Genomic DNA, 18400 nt, shown 5'->3' on the forward strand with positions numbered 1-18400 from the left:
TTGCTGTGATTAGCCCTATAAAATTGTCCACCATATAAAATATATAAAGCAGATTTTCACATACGATTGTGTTTTTGTGATAATACTGACTATTTTATATTTCAAATCAAACAGAAAAATTTATGCTTTACTGTTTCACGGCAATAGGTAGATAATTATAATATATTAATGGTGCCAACAGTTGTTCTACTTTTTGTACCCACTAAGAAAGAAAATTTATGCATTTATGTATATAAATAATATGTTATATGTATAGGCAAAAAATAATTTTAATAATCGAACATGTCGTACTTTTATTTAAAATACCACATAAAGTTTCTTCAAAATGAAACACTAAATTCTACTGTATATTTATTTAGAAATGGAAAATAAATTTATACATTTCAAGTAAATTATTATATTATATAACTGTATTACTTGTACAACTTGTTCCATTGTATTACTTCAAAGTCCCTAGACTTAAACTATGCAAGGTTAACAACTCCGGTCACCAATTATGTCTTATTATTTGATACAACTCACAGATATTCATAGCAATAGAATGTTTCCTGCAGACGTATTTAATCGACGTTTCGATTCACATTTACTGTTACCAACAAGAGCTCTATAAAGCTATTGATATTGCAACAGCAATGTACTCTTAATCACAAAAATACGTCTATTAAAATAATTATCTCTATTAGTATAATACAAAGTCGTTATTTCCGTCTGACTGGTTTTCTGATAATTTCTTTCGAAAGGTTTATAATGCCTGGATATACCTAGTTAAACAAATGTCATATATACACTGTAAATACGTAGGAAGCAAGAGCGAGTCGCTAGTAATATGGAGGTACTTCAAAAATGTCTCATACGAATAAATTATTTTCACTTTATCCATCCATTCGGTGTCCATTTTCGTCGCCTTATTATCTTACATTATCGATATACGTTTTATCTTCAAGAAATTATATCCAAGGATCAGTTATATGGATATTGGGAAGGGATTGTACTAAGGATATTCTTGACACAGCTGCTGGTGCTTGAGTAGTAGTAGCGATGGTTGGAGTAGGGAGTGGATGAATGATTTGAACATCAATTTTGTTTTCAGACATGTTGTCGTTTATATCTGATATTGGTTGATCGATGGGTCGTCCATCATTGTTGACAGTCGCTTGAAATCCTGTATGATCGTCAGTTCTATAATCAACAGTTCTTCTAAGTCCATCAGGTTGTATTAGAGAATATTGTCCAAGTACAGTGTCCCCTCGACGTAATTCGTCCTGACTTTTCACGTCTCCCGTATGCGCGTCGTTGACTTCATAAGCGAAGTTATAATTGGGAGTGTGTTCATAATTCAGGACACGAAGTATATGTATAGGCTGATGTAACACCGTACATGATATAGACAACACCATGTATAATAGGATTGCCAGCTGTAAATAAAAGAAGTACACTGCAAATTCTGTTATCGGTTGAAATAAATTATTTTTACATTGATTAAAAACTCTACTTTTGGATATTTTTAGTACTTTCAAGAAGTAATAAGTTTTTATATAGTAAGTTTATTTTTATAGTTATAAATAATAATGATTTTGAACCATTTACACAGCACCATATAGTCCAAAACTAAGCGGAGTGTATGTTATGAGTACTATACAACGACAAAAATATTTATATTTATTATAAATGTATACATATCAAAAACTGATGGATACAAAAATTTGATTCATTCGAGGGATTGAACCCGTGACTATTGGAAGTAAGGCAGTGTACTAAACCGCTAGACCACCTAAGCCGAAAACGTACTTAATTAATAAAAATTTACCTCTTTAATCATGATCCTGTTTAATTGTGTCTCTTCACAGTGTATAACAAGGTGTGGGTGTGGTGGTGCCTCCCCTCAATTTATATGTAAAGTGAATTGGAAATCAATCCCGAATGTGCAATAACTATCGGGTTTCAGGCAGAATTGGAGCATTTAAAATAAATCTCGCGCCCTTAGATTACATTACGCCTTTCTAGACTGGTTTAATGCGATTTATTTCAACGTAAATTAGATTTAAAATTGTTCATTCAACTGTGCTGTATCAAATTTTGTTCGTTTCACAATCTAGTATACTTATGTGATTTTGTATTCCTACTAATATGGTTGAGTGCAATGATGGCTGGCTCATCTGTCATACTCGTGAATAAGTGCTGCTTCTGTATGCGTTACGAATACTGATTGGACTATTTGCTTTTGCAATAGCATATGTTGGTGGTCACTCTATTCTCCCAAATTTGAATTTAAAAATGAATCTGTATTATAGTAAACATGGACAACATTTATTTATAAGAATACATAATATGAGCTGAGTTTCTTGTCAGTTCTTCTCATCTCAAAATCATTCCGACTTAATGGTAGATTTGACATATCATAAGAGTCTGTAATAGACCTAATGAATAAATATATTTTGAATATTGGATGTGTTAAGATTATACATACATGTTGTACATACATACTGTGCTACTTGTTCTTTTGTATGCATGTACATACAAAAGAACAAGTAGCACAGTAACTTAGCACATACCTACAGCATTTTTCTTTGTACTCTTTATATACATATAACAATAGGAAAGATTCCCAGAGGTAGACTTAGTAAAAAGTCGTCTGGCTATCTTTAATAATATTAAAGATATCCATGGATAATTCACATGTCATCTAGTCCCATGCTAAGCATTTCTTGTGTTATAAGTACTAGACAACTGATACAAATATTTATTTTTTTATAAATGCATACATAACATACATAAAAAACACCTAGACCGATACAAATAATATCATACTCATGAATACAAATATTGTACGGTACGTGGAATTCGCAAATAAATATTTTGTATGCTGTGTTTCGATTGAATGGTAGGTAGCGAGACATGCCAGAGAAGTAACAGGCTACGCAGGCATGACATCCTAGTCCCCTGGAGTCACCACGGGGGTCACAAAAGGTCATGAGGTCATGTTATGCAGTTCATGTAATTAAGTGCCTCGTCAGCATATTTGCTATTTCATTAAATATACCAAAAAAGTAAAAAAAATTAAATTAATTGTAACATGTATTGTTACAGGTATAATTATACATATAATTTTATTAACAGCTAATAATATATCAAATAAGCTGTCAATAAAATAGAGCTATTGCGTAATAATAGCTCTCGAGTAAATTACTTTGAATAAAGTAATAAACCAGTAACGTAGTAAAAGGTAATATTCAATTAACGTGTTTTTATAGCTATGACGATAATTATATATGTGACATTATATTATTCACAGAGCTAAGTCAGTTCGTTTTTGTGTTAATATATAAAAATTAATAGAATATAACTCGCGGCTTTGAACGCGTTACTATGTTGCGATGAACTTTTCAAAAACACTTTCTTAGTAGATGCTTACTATTTAAAATAGTGATATTTCTTAAATATCTACGTTTTATAGTAGCTTTGACTATAAATAATTTATTTATTAAAGTCGTTACCTCTACATATTCATATTAAGATTTTAAAAAAAGTTTTTAAAACTATTCTTTATTATCTAAAGTTTTGATAGTTTTTCATGATTGAACTTTATTGTGCTACTATATAATAATTCAGCTGCTAAATAGCTTTATTTTATGATCTGTGTTTCGGTTGAAAGGTAGGATAAAATGGTGAAATTACTGGATGGATAAGAGCGATGACATCTTAGTCCTCCGAATGGAAACGCATGAGTAGTATCATGAGCACATGATAACGTGATTACAAGTTGTCATTAATAGTTATATAAAAAAAATGTGATAATGGTAGAAAAAACTAGCAAACTACCAAATTTATTATAGTAAACATGTTAACGGAACTTAATTGCATAATGGCATAAAAAATGATGTTCATTCTTTAGACAGCTCTTATTAAAAATTACATAACGTTTAACGAGCATCTTTGACCGAAACAGACTGGCCGTGGCATTGAACCTGCAATGAATGCGCAATGCAGCCGTTGCACTGCGCCGCGGGGAACGTCCAATTCTGACAACCTTTACGATGCTATTGCATAATTAAGTTAATGGATTGGAGTAACTCGTAAGCAGAGAGAGAGTTTTACTTCTTAGTATTACAAGAAAGTTTGTACAAACTTTGGATGAATGGATGGATGTATGTTTGTTACTCTGTCACACAAAAGCTACAGAAAGGATTTTGAAGAAATTTCGCTTGTACATTATAATAAAATATAGGCTATAATTTAAATAGATATTATGTAAAATAGGCGAAATATAATTACAAATGTCAAGAAGTGTGATGCAGACGTGGGTTAGCTAATAGCTAACCCAGCATAAAGTATTTTTTTCTTATAGGTTTTATTGTATTTGTAAAGTTCTTTATTGTTCAAAGTGCTTTCAAATATAATGTTGTTATATTTTTATTAAACAGTTTAAAAGTCATTGATAATCTAGTTTATATGTCTGATTGCTGCGTTTAGCTAAAAGTTTATGACTTGTACCACACATTTACTCATTGGGGAGATAATTACATTTGAAGATGATTCACACGCGAAACACATGTTACATATAATAAAACCCTTTATTGCATAATGGCTCAAATTTTACGCTGTGAGTAATTACAACTGTAATTCATTTTAAATAGAAAAGTAAATGAACATTGAACACACTTTAATATAACATGATTTTGAATGAAGCATTGAAATATAGACGAGCATATGGATATATATGAAGAACGTCAGGGCCTAGTGGTCGTGGCTTTTACGGGCTTACATCGTAAGGTTGTGAGTTCAAATTTGCCCAGAAAGTTCTTTAATTGAGATTACCGACTGATTCTCCGGTGATGGTAAAACATAGATAACTAATCTAACAAATCGGCGGATAGACGGTGTGCTCGCTTTAACCGTGTTGTACATAACGAAATGTGGGCATGTCACTATCTACTTTATTTGGATAACAGTCGTGAAGATCCATTATTATTATATTTAAAATTAGAGTTGATATTCTGTCGTGTCCTGTCGTTTACTTATTCTTTGAATTTATTCATTGTTTATACTACGATGGTGGCAATCTAGTACTCTTTTTGTAATATTATAAATATTGTCATTGTAATATAAGCTTCAGAAGTATGGAGTTCTAATATCCTGTTGATATCTAATTTTACTAGACGTAGACAATGCACAAAGTCATGTAAATCAGTTATAATGCGAGATATGACAGTGAAATTACAGGAGATAAAGGCATAACATCTTGATCTCCATGTCATGCATGAGAGATACTAAAGACATCATAACTTGATGTCCGTGGTGCTGTTCTTGCGTTCTTGTATATTTATTTCATTCAGGCAACTTACTATAATATTATTTATATAATAATATTATAGTAAGTTGTAATGTAATATTATAATAATTGGCTTATATTATATATACTGTACGGTTTAACTTATATATTTTTATATATATAGATATGCGTCGGTTACTACTCGTCACCAGACAATTGGCTTGTTTGCTATTTTGATTTATGTTGTAAAATCTAATTCTCAAGGTTGACTTTTAAATGACAGATTTTTGACTTGTACATAACTATGTACAATAACACCATATGTAGCAATCATGTGGCATACTGGTCCTCATTAATCAAACAGTATATCCAATTGATACAATTTAAAAAAAAATAAACGACATTCTTGATTCAAATCATTTAAATTTAATGACCGAAAAAAGTGTGTTTGAAAAATTTGCTACAATTTACATATTAAACAACATTACATTAATTGAACGGGAAGTGTTACAATTTTAGAAACGTTGCAAATTAAAATTTATTTATTATTCACACAGCAACTAAACTCGATTGAAGTGACTCGGCGGCGGCGGGCCTCGGCGGGGATAGATCTATGGATAAATTATTCATACCTGTAATGATAATACCTATAATGGACATATATAATGTAATAAGTAAATTAAGTTGATAAAATTTACGATGCTGGATTTTTCTAGAGCGATTTCAAATAAGATTTAATCTGACTACGTATTGTATATTGCGTAATATCTTCGTCTATTAATGCTTGTATTTTAATTAAAAAGGTTTATTCTTAAAGGTTCTAAAATTCCTAAAGGGCCTATATTGTTAAAGGTATATTAGTTTTGTCGACAAATTTTATAACGATTTAATGTTTTTTGTATTACAAGAATAATCTTTAAAAAGTTATTCTATTGTACGACTGCGTAGTGAATGAAAATTAAAGTTAAAAAATTCCATTTATCAGCAAAGATTTCATCTCTGATACATACCTAATTATTTCACAATTATGAGCATATTACATTTAATTTTTATCTGCAAAGTCTACGTAATTACAACACATTAGGATAATTTGTTTTGAAATACAGTTTTATATCAAATTTTATCATTTGAGTTGTACTGTCAAGGATATATATGGACAAATTAATGAACAAACTATGTTTTGATGGAGATATTCAGCGGATATACATCATTAAATATAATTTACGATTGCTTTTATCACTGTAACACGTAAAACATACCTAATTGTTACTTAGCAACAAGAACAATTATTTTAAATATAATAGATTATACCTTTAATTTCACAATCAATGTGCCTAATAGGTTTTACATTATATTTATATAGTTAGTACACTTATTAACAAAGTTTCTCACTTTGTTCTTTGTTAACCGACTAAAGAAATATTAGTAGACAAAACTTAAAGAAATGTATAATTGGATATATATGGTTGTAGCAATAAAATTAGATTGTATACTAAAATACGGAATTAAAATCCATAAATTGTTAAATATGACAACGCGCAGAGACATTCATATTATGACAAATGACCTTGCAGTGATTGTCTGTTACCTATTCCATGACGTTTTAGAATACGCAATCAATTGAAAGCAATAGGATTTAATAAAGCTATTAATTAGTCTATAATATTCCTCCATTTTACAAGGTTACCGTTGCGGACTGATAATTTTCATTATAACTTCATTACATTGTCGCTCCTACGACTTAAACTAACAGCTTGTTAACTACGCACTCATTTAGTACAGTATTAAACAAAGATATGAATAATTCGGTTATTTCTGCCTATTTCGTTTGAAATCTAGTGAGAAGACAAATTGAATTAATAACAATTGTAGTTCAGATTTTAACGCGAATAATTTTATAGAGATACAAAATAGAGGTGATAGAAGGGTGAAAATTTAGGGTTGTATGTATATTATTTAAAGCCACATAAAAAATATGAATAATTTTTTTCTCCAAGAAATAAAAAAAATGGGGTGGATAACTCTTATCACTTATGGATATGAAAGATAGATAGCGGCCGATTCTCAGACGATGTATTAAGACCTACCGAATAGGCATATAAAATTTCATAACTATCGGTCCTGCCGTTTCGGAGGAGTATGTTAACTAACATAGTAACACGAGAATGTTATATATAAGATATATTTACCTCTCTCAGTTTCGACTAAGTTACACAGTCATAGTCATATTTAGGAGTTAAAAAGGGAAAATACATTATTTGTGTTAAATATACTAATAATAAATATTTGAAGACTTTCGTAAAAGTAATTGTAGTAATTTTTACTACTTTTGAATTAGTAATTCTCTAACTATAAAGAGAACTTAATTCTATAATTAAATACATTCGCAAAATTAGTCCTTAAGTTAGTTAAGTTAATTAAGAGGAAACGCCACCTACACATTCTTTGTGCTTGTATGCATGTACATATAAACAAAATATTTCCTTTGAAAAGTATACACTCTGTCCTGAGGAGATAAAAATCATCACTCGGAAGAATATTCCTCAATTCTTGTTCCTGACGGGTCTAGGTAGCGATCTTTGAAAAACGGAGACCTATACCGGTTACAGTGTTATAGGTCCTAATAAATGACAATAGCTCAAAACCCTCAATAAAATAAATAGCCTATGATTAAGTGCAATGATGGCAGGCTGTACCGTTATATCTACTTGTGCACGGACACTACTTCTAAGAACAGGTCTGTTTATTATTTTGTCTGCTGACTCTTTCTTTTTTACGTATAAATTTTATTCTTATTATAACATGTTATTATATATTGATAGTTATTGTATCTATTTATCCTAAATTAAAGACTCAATTGATTTTTTTTGTAAATATATACAATCTCATTTAAAATGAGTTTTTTTTATTGGAGGTTTTCGGTTACTGTCAGGTGCTATGACCTGTATTACTGCGAACTGCATAGATCTATTGTTCTCGCTCTTCTTCAAAGTTCGCTACCCGTGAAGCGACAAGAGCCGAGTGCTTCTTAGACTACATTCGAACTATACGAGTATTAGTCACTAATGGTATATACTTACTAAGAATATCTGTAATTGAACTACATGAATAAAATCTTATTTTGACTTAAAACTTTTGACAAATACTATAGCATACGTTGGTTGCATTATTATTGCGGAGGAATATGGCCTATCGTCTCTACCCTATAATTTTACTGCTCCTGTTTTTTTTCAGCCGAACAGCTTACAGTTAGCTGCTTAGCGGCTCAAACAGATGACCCAGTGATGCCCACGCAGAAGATTTTATACAAAATCAGCCTTGGTATTACGTTAAATTAGCATTTTTATTCACTTCACGTTGATCTTATTTCTGCCAATTCATTTACCGGATTTATATAGTGCCAATGACTTACCCAGTCAAGGTCATTGTATACATAATCATACAAACGCAGCCTCTTTGTTCTTTTTTGTACTACGTCAGCCATTTTTGTTTCCAACCAAGGGATAAATGTTTACAGTATGTTTTTTTCATAATTGGATGTTATAATAATTATTCTGTATTTTTTTATATAACTATGGTTACAATCTACCATACGGCCTCTCTTATGGTAAACGGTTATTGTATGGAGGCATGTGAGAATAATGAAAAAATGCAATAATTTAATTTAATATCATCTGTCGTGTTTGCGCAAATAATATAAAAAAATTTGAAGCCTTTATTCATATGAAATCTAAAATCGTAATGCTATATAACTGTTTGAAACGAATACAAATTATTTTTATAATGGTGGTACTGATTATAAGCTTCAATAATTAAAACGTCATCAATAATTTCACTCGATGCATATAGCTACGTTATACTTAATTTAAATTTTAGAATAATAAATAATCATTCGTTATCTGCAATACTGCAATTAAATCATAAAGACATAAGTCACATTTTCGTCTATTCAAAGATTTATAACAACATAACCGGTTGGATGAACCCGATCTCATCATTAGAGGTCGTCGGCACGAGATGCGCACGAGTGAATGAACGTAACATCTCGGCCACGTGGTCACGTGGTCCGTAGTAACGTAGATGCACCGGCGCAGTGACACTGAAGGTTGTATGTTGGCGTTTTAATGGAATGCGGATAGTGGCTATATCGGTACAGATTACAAAAAAGAAAATGAAATATATATATATAACTAGCAGACCCACGAAATTACTTCTGTGCTCTACTTCTTTATCATTATATTTCGCCCATTTTACAAAATATCTTTTTAATTTATAGCGTATGTGTTATTCTCATATATAAGCTATATTACTGTAAAGTTTCATCAAATACCGTGCAGTAGTCTTTGTTTGAAAGAGTGACAAACATCCATCCATACTGACAAATTTTCGCGTTTATAATATTAGTAAGATAGGTATATAAACATCTGGAAGAAATCGCTTTTTAGCGATAAGGCCGCCCATTGTTACCTCTGTTTTGTAATTATGTTGATTTTATATTTGGTGTACATAATTTATGTAATAGATAATTTACTTTCTGTGAGAGGGAGTAAACATGACCAATAAAGAGTTTTACATTTTATTTTGACGCCCTCGGTGGTCTAGCGGTTTAATTTCAATGATCGCACGTTTGATTGCTCGCACTGTACAATATTTACAAAAAAAGTAACTATGACGTTATATATCAGTTGCCTAAAACCCATAATACAAGCTCTCCTTGACTTGGGACTAAATGGCTCTGTGTGAATTGTCTATAGTCATTATCAACCGTTAACGTTTGCAATGAATGTATAATTTTATATGCACACATGGCAAGAGGCCTCTACATGATTAATTACGGTTTATCCATGAAAAATGTCATCATTTTGAATATATATATTTTTTTTAATTGTAATCTCATTACCATCTGCTTCTACCTTATGTTCCCTTTATGTGGGGTCGGCGTATTATATATATATTTACTATCTGTGCCCGCGGTTTCACTCGCGTAAATTTCAATAAAAAAATATAGCTTATACATAAATCTGATGCCTAAGCTATATTTCTGAAAGTTTCATCAAAATCGGTTCAGTATTTTTTGCGTGAAAGAGTAACAAAAATCCATATTCACAAGCTTTCGCATTTATAATATCATTAGGATATAATATAATTTATTTAGTTTAATTTCAATCAAATGTATGTTCTGACCATACCATACGACGGCCGCGCAGTTTTACTCATGCACATACTAGCGTTTCAAGGTTGCGCCCACTAATTTAGCAAAGTCTTTGTTGATACAATTAGATTTTATTACGATAATTTTAATTTAATGTTGTACTCAATAATTCATTTTGATATAAATATTTAAATCTATTTTTCGTTTTACAAGCGTTAATACAATATTTATTCTGGTTGTGCTAACATCATGATTTTATCGATGGATCTTCTGTCATACTAACGGGGATTGAAATTGCAGATGATATATATATAGTAATAAAATAAAATAATAATATTGTCTTATACATAGGCGTCGCCGCGTCGCTTGCTACTTGTCACCAGTCAATTAGTTTATTTGCTCTTCTGATATATATATAATAAAATATATGTAATAAAATGTCTCAAAATTGACTTTTAAATGACAGACTTTTGATACATAAGAATTTTAAATTTAGTATACCATAGTTTAAACATAAAATATACAGGTAATGTATATATTTTCAGTCTAGATTCGTTACATAAACATAGTGTATATTATATACATAAATAAGTAGTTTAACACAATATTTTGGTTCAGAGTATATAACTATATACATAAACAAGTGGTCAATATTTTAGTTCTCGTAAAAGTACATATAAAAAAAATTAAACGTACCTAAAAAGAAAACATGATAAACGACAATAGCTAATGTAAATACGGTAACTGACATTGGATATCCGAATAATTCCGTCCAGCGTGTACCAAATCCTTTTTCGTTTATTTGGAATAATTAAAATCAAGTGACATTTATAATAATTAATTACACTTTTATTATAATTGCCAGACATTCGATTAGAGAGGTAATTAGCTTGTTAATATGATTCGAATTCATCTTGTTACATGAATTATTTGACTGTTCAATATAAAGGAGTGTTTTATTTTTAAATAGCGACCCATTTCGGCTTCGTACTGATGCTAAGTGTATATGAAGGATGTCGTATATATGTATACACATACACACATGTGTATTATACATACATATTAATTGGAAATAAATTTTTGACATTATTAAAATTCTAAAACAAAACAGTATAATCCATTGAGTAGTTTAAATTGTAAAAAGACAATTATATATTTACAATATTGTAGGACATTATAAAAAATATATATTATGATCATCTCCGATATCCAATAGATGATACAATTTCAAATTTATAGTTAAGTCTTTAAATGCTGATTAATAAGTACAAGTATTTTAGTACATACGAGAGCAGATTTTACTTAGGCACTATATTTAAATATGTTCGTATGTTTAATACTGCTGTGTAATTTCCAATGGAATTGTACAGCGACGATTTTTATTTTTATTTTTACAGAAATTTTATTTTTGTTATTATTATTTATATTTTTAGTTTTGTGTGTGTAATTTGTGTCTGTATTTACTAACATTAACTGTAATAATACTGTAATACTAAAAAAATGGAATAAATAAACGTGGAAGATTAACACAGTTACAAGGTAAGCAGAGCTTGAGTTGTGGGTATTAGACAACAGATACAAATACTTATATATATATTTTTAAATACATATATAATATATATAGAAAACATCCAGACCTACATCAAACAGTTTAATAACAATCTATAAACTGAAAACTTAATTATTTTCTAAAGTATTATTTCAGATAATGTTTTCTTTCAATATTATTCTTAGAAGTCTCAGGCCTAATTACGCATGTGATAAGTTACTTAATAATAAGTAAAATATAACGAAATCAGTAAACCATGTGTGGAGCTTGATATAATTTCACTGATAATTTATAAAATTAAACACGTACACGAATGCATCCGTCATTATCGTAATAATACATCTCTTCCTTGTTTTCATAAGGAATAAAGATCACACAGAGAATTATCGACATGTTACGCCGAGAGCAAATTTCTACGTTGATTGGTTGACGGGCGACTGCCCTTTCTCCACCAGGAAACGGTTGCAAGGTTGCTGTGACGTCACTTGACATATCGTACAAGTATCTCTGATTCCGCTCGCAAACTAGTATATGTACAATATCATATATTTAATGTAAATATCACATTCTATATAATTACGCAAAAACTAATGCAAAAGAATTCAAATATACATATATGTACATTTGTTGGCTACTCTACATTGCGTAAAATAGAGCAAGCTACCTTGTTTTGTGTAATTTTACATTTTAATGTATATTGTGTATTATTTGCTTTGCTTATATACAAACAAAATTACATATGTACAAATAAAAAATAAGATATATGAGTATTAATGTATGTTGTGTATTATTTGTTAAATACAAACATAAAATTACATATACATATATGAATAATTATGGACAACTTATGCAGTGTAAGCTGCAGCAAACTAAGCAGAGTTTGCTAGAGAAATAATAGACATAATTGAATATGTACTTTATCTTTGTTATAATAATATAATGGACATAGCAAAATATTAAAATAAAAATACATGGGGCAATCGAAAAACAAATCGATAATATTAATATAACGCTCTTTAAAAATTATCAATAATCCTTTACATTCAAACCATTGCATCTTCTTTCTTTATTCATCAACTTGCATATGATTATATTGACAGTTTAATTTTGCTATTAAAATATAGCTCATGACTATTCTATCTACAATAAGCTGATATCCACAATCTATCTTCACGTCAAATTTCATTAAGATTCGTTCAGCCTTTTAGTCGCGGAAGATGTACTTATACATCTATAATGATCCATACTTTGAGACACTAGCACCTCACAGTAAACCGATTATCCTAATAAATTTAAGCATTTTGGTATAAAAATATTATATGTATTGCCATCCTTATTTGTGAGGCGAAATAAATAAATAAAATTATAAACACTAATAAATATGGATACAGAACCCAAACATGAGTATCAAACTAGCACTTGACTGGTTTCTTTTACGGAAGCATACGCACTATTTATATAGAGTTTTTTGTTGCGCCCGCCATTCAGTTGACAGCTGTGTAAAGGATACAGCGGTCACCAATCAAAACGAATTATTAGTACGACTACACGAATCAATAACTTTAAAATAAAAGCGTATTTATAGTCAGTGGGAGTACTGGAATATAAAGTTGTCGTAGGTATACGAAGCCAGGTAGACTAATCAGGAAACCGAACTATTTTCCGCTAGATATAAAGTAAAAATTTGAAGTTTAAAAACTTTGTACAAATTTTATAAGAGTGCGCTGTTTTAAAAAATATTTTTACTCCGCTATGTTTCTTTGGGAAACTTATTTAGTTTCATAAGTCACCTTGGTTTACCCTTTACAACATATCTCTGTATATATATATTACAATTATTAATAATAACAGATAGTTATTTATTAATAATAATAACACAGCACAATAAACACAGCATCATCAAATCCTAAACTAAGGAGAACTTATGTTATGGGTACTAGACGACTGTTTGTAAATAAAAAAATACTCAAATCATATCATACTCATTAATACAAATGTTTGTACCATGCGAGGAATCGAATTCGCTACTATTGGAGGTAAGGCAGTGTGCTTAACTGCTAGTATAGTAATATATATTTATTGTATATAGTATATTTTATTGATATTACGAAGGATATAGGCTACTTTTTGTTTTGACTTCTCGGATATTAGTAGTCTCGGATAGTTGACTTATCGGTATTAGTAATGTCCACGTGTTTCCCGAGAAAATTATCGTTTTTTATAGATAGCATTGGATTTGTGATTATACTATCTGTATTAAGACACATACTATCTCACTCATACACTCATAAATAGAGTGGGTTTGTTATGGAAATGTATGGAATAGTGCACCCGTCTATACTAATTTACTCTACACTAGCGTTACTCTGGTAGAGATTGATGGGATGAAGATAAAGTTAAATTAATTAGTTCATCATATAGCAAACATGATGCTTTCTAGAGAGGACCGAGTGAAGTTGTTCGTTTATTGTTGATCGTTGATATAGCGTTCATTACTAAGATTACATTATTAGAGACGTTAATAGTAACAACCTCTCTACCCAACTAGACTAACTCGGTGGTCTAGTGCTTTAGCAAACCGTTACTTCCAATGGTCGCGGGTTCGATTCCTCGCACGGCATAAAGATTTATATACATACGTATATTTGTTTGTATTGGTCTGGATGTTTTCTATGTATAATATGTATGTATTTACGAAAAATAAAATATCTGTATACTTGCATCAGTTATCTAGTACTCATAACACAAGCTTGAGCTAGATTAATTTGAGTCTAGATGGAGCTATGTGATTTGTCCTGTGATAAAAAAAAACGATGATGGTGCATTTCTGATCCTAAATTCAACTTCATTTATTCCCATTGTATGGAGCATGTAAATATTACATAGGTACATACTACATTTTTTTATAATTACAATATATAATTGGCTAAGCTAGAACATATATAAGTATCTTGTTAGTACATTAACATATGTTTAATATAAAAATACTGATTAACCTTGTATTTCGATGTGTATTTTTACATACTATATGCGTAGGAAGTAATATTTTATTCATGCGTTCTGTTCTAATAATCATTTCGGTTGCTCGAAATGTACATATATCGATCATATAGTCGTTTTCTCATTTGAAATACCTATTTGGGAATACTTAAATCCATACTTCTTAAGTTCATACTCACACGACGGCCTCAATGGTAATACGGTTTGTTAGTAATGTGAACTAATTACAAAATGTCAGGTGAATCTCCATGCGATCCCCGTTGTGATAAATTCCTGGTGAATTTGTTATTATGGGCTAACTGATCTGACCGAATTTTCATCTAATTATTCTCCACTGGTGATAAAAAAAACCGTTAGAGCAGGGGGAACCATTCCATTATTACAGTATTATGGGGAGGCTAATGGACCTACTATGTCAGGTTTATCTCTACTCAGTTCCACCTGGAAATTATCGTGAGAAATTCATGGTGAATTTGCCACGATGGGCTTCCTTACATGACCTCATGTTCAACTTATCATACTCCACTGGTGCCACGCCAGCGTAAACCGTTAGCTCGTTAGACGGGAGCACCATTCCATAGTCATCTATGACTCTAATAAGCTCCTTCTATTAAAGGTTGCGGATTCGATTGCGGATTTTGTTATTGTTGGAGATCCAGAAACGAGAAAACAGCGACTTTATTTTATATCTAGTAAAGGTTATAATTGCACATTGTCTCAGGCGTCCATAGGCTACGGTAACCATTTACCGTCAGATACGCCGTATGGTTGTTTAGTAAGCATTCACTAACTGGTATTGCATTGTAGTAGTACTTAGTATGCATTGTATTAAAAAATTAAATGGGCAAATTTTAAACCACCCAGTACCCTATTGAAATGTACGTATCAAACCTCAACTTTATCCATATTACAGGTACATATATTAGATGAGCTTAACTATTTGTACCTACTAACTATGATGGTAATTTATAATTAGAGTATTCCGATAATCATTGACTATAAAATCACGATGCCGACCACCCCAAATAAAACATCGCTGTAAAATGTATTAATAGAACCGTTGTATTCACAATAGATGGAGCTGTTCTAAAACTGAACGCGCCGCCTTAGCGCGCCACGTAGCGTGAGCGATATATCTATTTTTATCGGTCGTGGGAGCTGAAACTATTTCTACACCTGTATAAATGCTTTCGTCGAACTTCTGCAGTTTATGTTCGCCTAGTACTTCGGATTCGGGAACTGACTGCCGTGACGCAACGGATGTGTGCCCGTCACTGTCACGTTCAGCTGTCATCTCAGTATTCTGTCGAAATGCTGGTTCTAATCAGATTCGATGAAATTCGTTTAAAAAATACTTTATTTTTCAAATGAATCGCTAAAAGATACACGTTGGAATATCATTCATCAGTAGTTCTCATTGACCAATTAGGTACTACTTATGTGTATGTGAAATAATTGATTTTTTTTCTGAAATTGACAATTATGGAGAGAGTACTTTAATATATTATAGTCATTTTAATATGTTTGAAAAGAAAATAAATAAATTTGAAAATCTCCTTAGGTATATTTAATGTTAAATCTATTTTTTTAATATTATACCTATTTTTTTAATATTTTCATTATATTCGCATTTTTAATAACAATGGTGGATATTTCAAGTATTTGAGAACATATTCTATCAATTAAATATTTCAATTATTTTCATTGGATAAAATATTCTCAAAATAAATTATATAAAATCTCAGTAGCTACATAATATTTTTATGTAATAAGTTTATTAAAAATAAATTCAAAAGACACATTGAATTGAGTTCAGCCTTCGGAAATTATAGGTATCCCAGCAACGGGTTTCCTTGAATTTCAGTAATAAGGTTATGAGTACTAGGCTATCATATTATAAGGACGGTGGCTAACAAATGAAAATTTGAGCTGTATTGCACGTGTACGTAATACGTCAGTGGTAAATTAAACTGTTAGCAATGAGGATTAATTAAGTACCCCAAGTTAATAATGAAATGTCTAAAGATCACTACTACGTCGGATCTTGGTGTCATCCTGGAAATCATTGGGTTTCCATGTTCATATATTTATAATTCGGAAGTTCCTTTCAGCATATACTCACAGGCACTGAGAATCATTAAATTTTTTTACAATTTACAATAATTAAAGAAAAAGTATTTTTGAAAGAGTAATAAAAAATAAGTCTTAATTAATATTATATGTTGAATAGAAAAATAGGACATATATTTAGAATGTAAACAAATATAATTAATTAAGCTTTAATTAACATGTATTTGTTTAAAAAAAGACTGCTGTATTTCGTATGTAATATGGCCTTTATTCATCCATATTATTTTAGATATTTTATATATACTTCCTTACATAATATATTATAAATTTTTATCACATTATCTGTTTATAGGCTGTTGCTTTCTTGTTAAGTGAAGCCTCAGCTGCTTATAAAACTTTCGCATTAGTAAATTGTTGCTTGGAGTTCATATTGAGCTTTTACTACCTCTTAATTTACCTGAGAATTAGGTTAATATTTTTTTATTATCCGCCGAATCATTAAATAATTAAAATCATTGTATAATGATGTTTACAACTTCTGGGACTATAAATATTAAAAATGATACCTTGTTTTATAAAAAATACAGCAGTCTCAAATTTTTGTATGGACTTGTATTTTTATACAAGTAATACTTGACTGTATATTATAATTATTGTATAAATTTAAATATTACTTGTCTACTTTAAAACTAATATGTACATAACGTTATATACGTAGTAAGTTCAGAAACTGTTTAAATTACATACATGACAAGAACTACAACTGGCATGTCACAAAATGTAGCTTAGATGTTAGTAACTAAGGCTACTAAACAGAATTTCACTTATACCATTCTAAACACGCCCAAATCAACGTCAAATCCACAGACTGCTTGGCGCTTCCCGATTTAGCACAGATGTACGTCCCTTGCGCACCCCTATTTTCAGCATGCGTCGATCTCTTTCACACTCGGTACTTTCTTCAAACTTTCCCGGACATGCGCAGTGCGTCCCGACGCACGTGTACTGATAGCTCCTCGCGATTTCTGATGTCCTGGTATCGGGCGCGCCTAGGGCGGTCGCGTCGCGCCGCCGCCTAGCGTCAGGCGTAGCCTTCCGCCCGCCCAGAAGCAGAGACGGCCGCCTGCGATACGGTTCGGTCCGGCGTAAGGGCGTAAGGCGCGCACGTGCAAGAAGTTACCCGGCGAGTTACAAACAAAAATAATTAAAACAAGTTCCGACGCGTGTTTTCCTAAATTAGTAGATTTTCTTTTAATTTCCTATTAATATTTTCAGGTTCATTTAATTTTTAGTGTTTGTTATAGTCAGGTGTTCACAGTGAGTTGGCGTGTGTTTGTGCCGAAGTCTTCGCTGGCCAGTT

General features: G+C 31.0%; 1 protein-coding gene across 1 annotated transcript; it reads right to left on the bottom strand.

Moving 5' to 3' along the window:
• Window positions 1–885: 885 nt before the first annotated feature.
• On the bottom strand, window positions 886–8753 carry LOC131851639 (pupal cuticle protein Edg-84A-like). The gene is made up of 3 exons (XM_059202159.1): window positions 8682–8753; window positions 1808–1876; window positions 886–1415 (listed from the first exon to the last, which is right to left on the bottom strand). The coding sequence occupies exons 1-3, from the start codon at window positions 8751–8753 to the stop codon at window positions 948–950; spliced, it is 609 nt and encodes a 202-aa protein (XP_059058142.1). The 3' UTR covers window positions 886–947.
• Between the last annotated feature and the right edge of the window lie 9647 nt (window positions 8754–18400).

Source organism: Achroia grisella, unplaced genomic scaffold (genome assembly GCF_030625045.1).
Source record: "Achroia grisella isolate CSIRO2021 unplaced genomic scaffold, CSIRO_AGI_Agris_v1 utg794, whole genome shotgun sequence".
Classification (NCBI taxonomy): Eukaryota; Metazoa; Arthropoda; class Insecta; order Lepidoptera; family Pyralidae; genus Achroia; species Achroia grisella.

Bases quoted from the DNA above. Each gene is read 5' to 3' on its own strand.
- LOC131851639 (XM_059202159.1), bottom strand. From the start codon at position 8,753: ATGGCTGACGTAGTACAAAAAAGAACAAAGAGGCTGCGTTTGTATGAT. The intron at 1,877-8,681 runs GTAAGTCATTGG...AATTGAGGGGAG, and splicing joins TATACAATGACCTTGACTGG to GCACCACCACACCCACACCT. The intron at 1,416-1,807 runs GTAAATTTTTAT...TTTTATTTACAG, and splicing joins ACAGGATCATGATTAAAGAG to CTGGCAATCCTATTATACAT.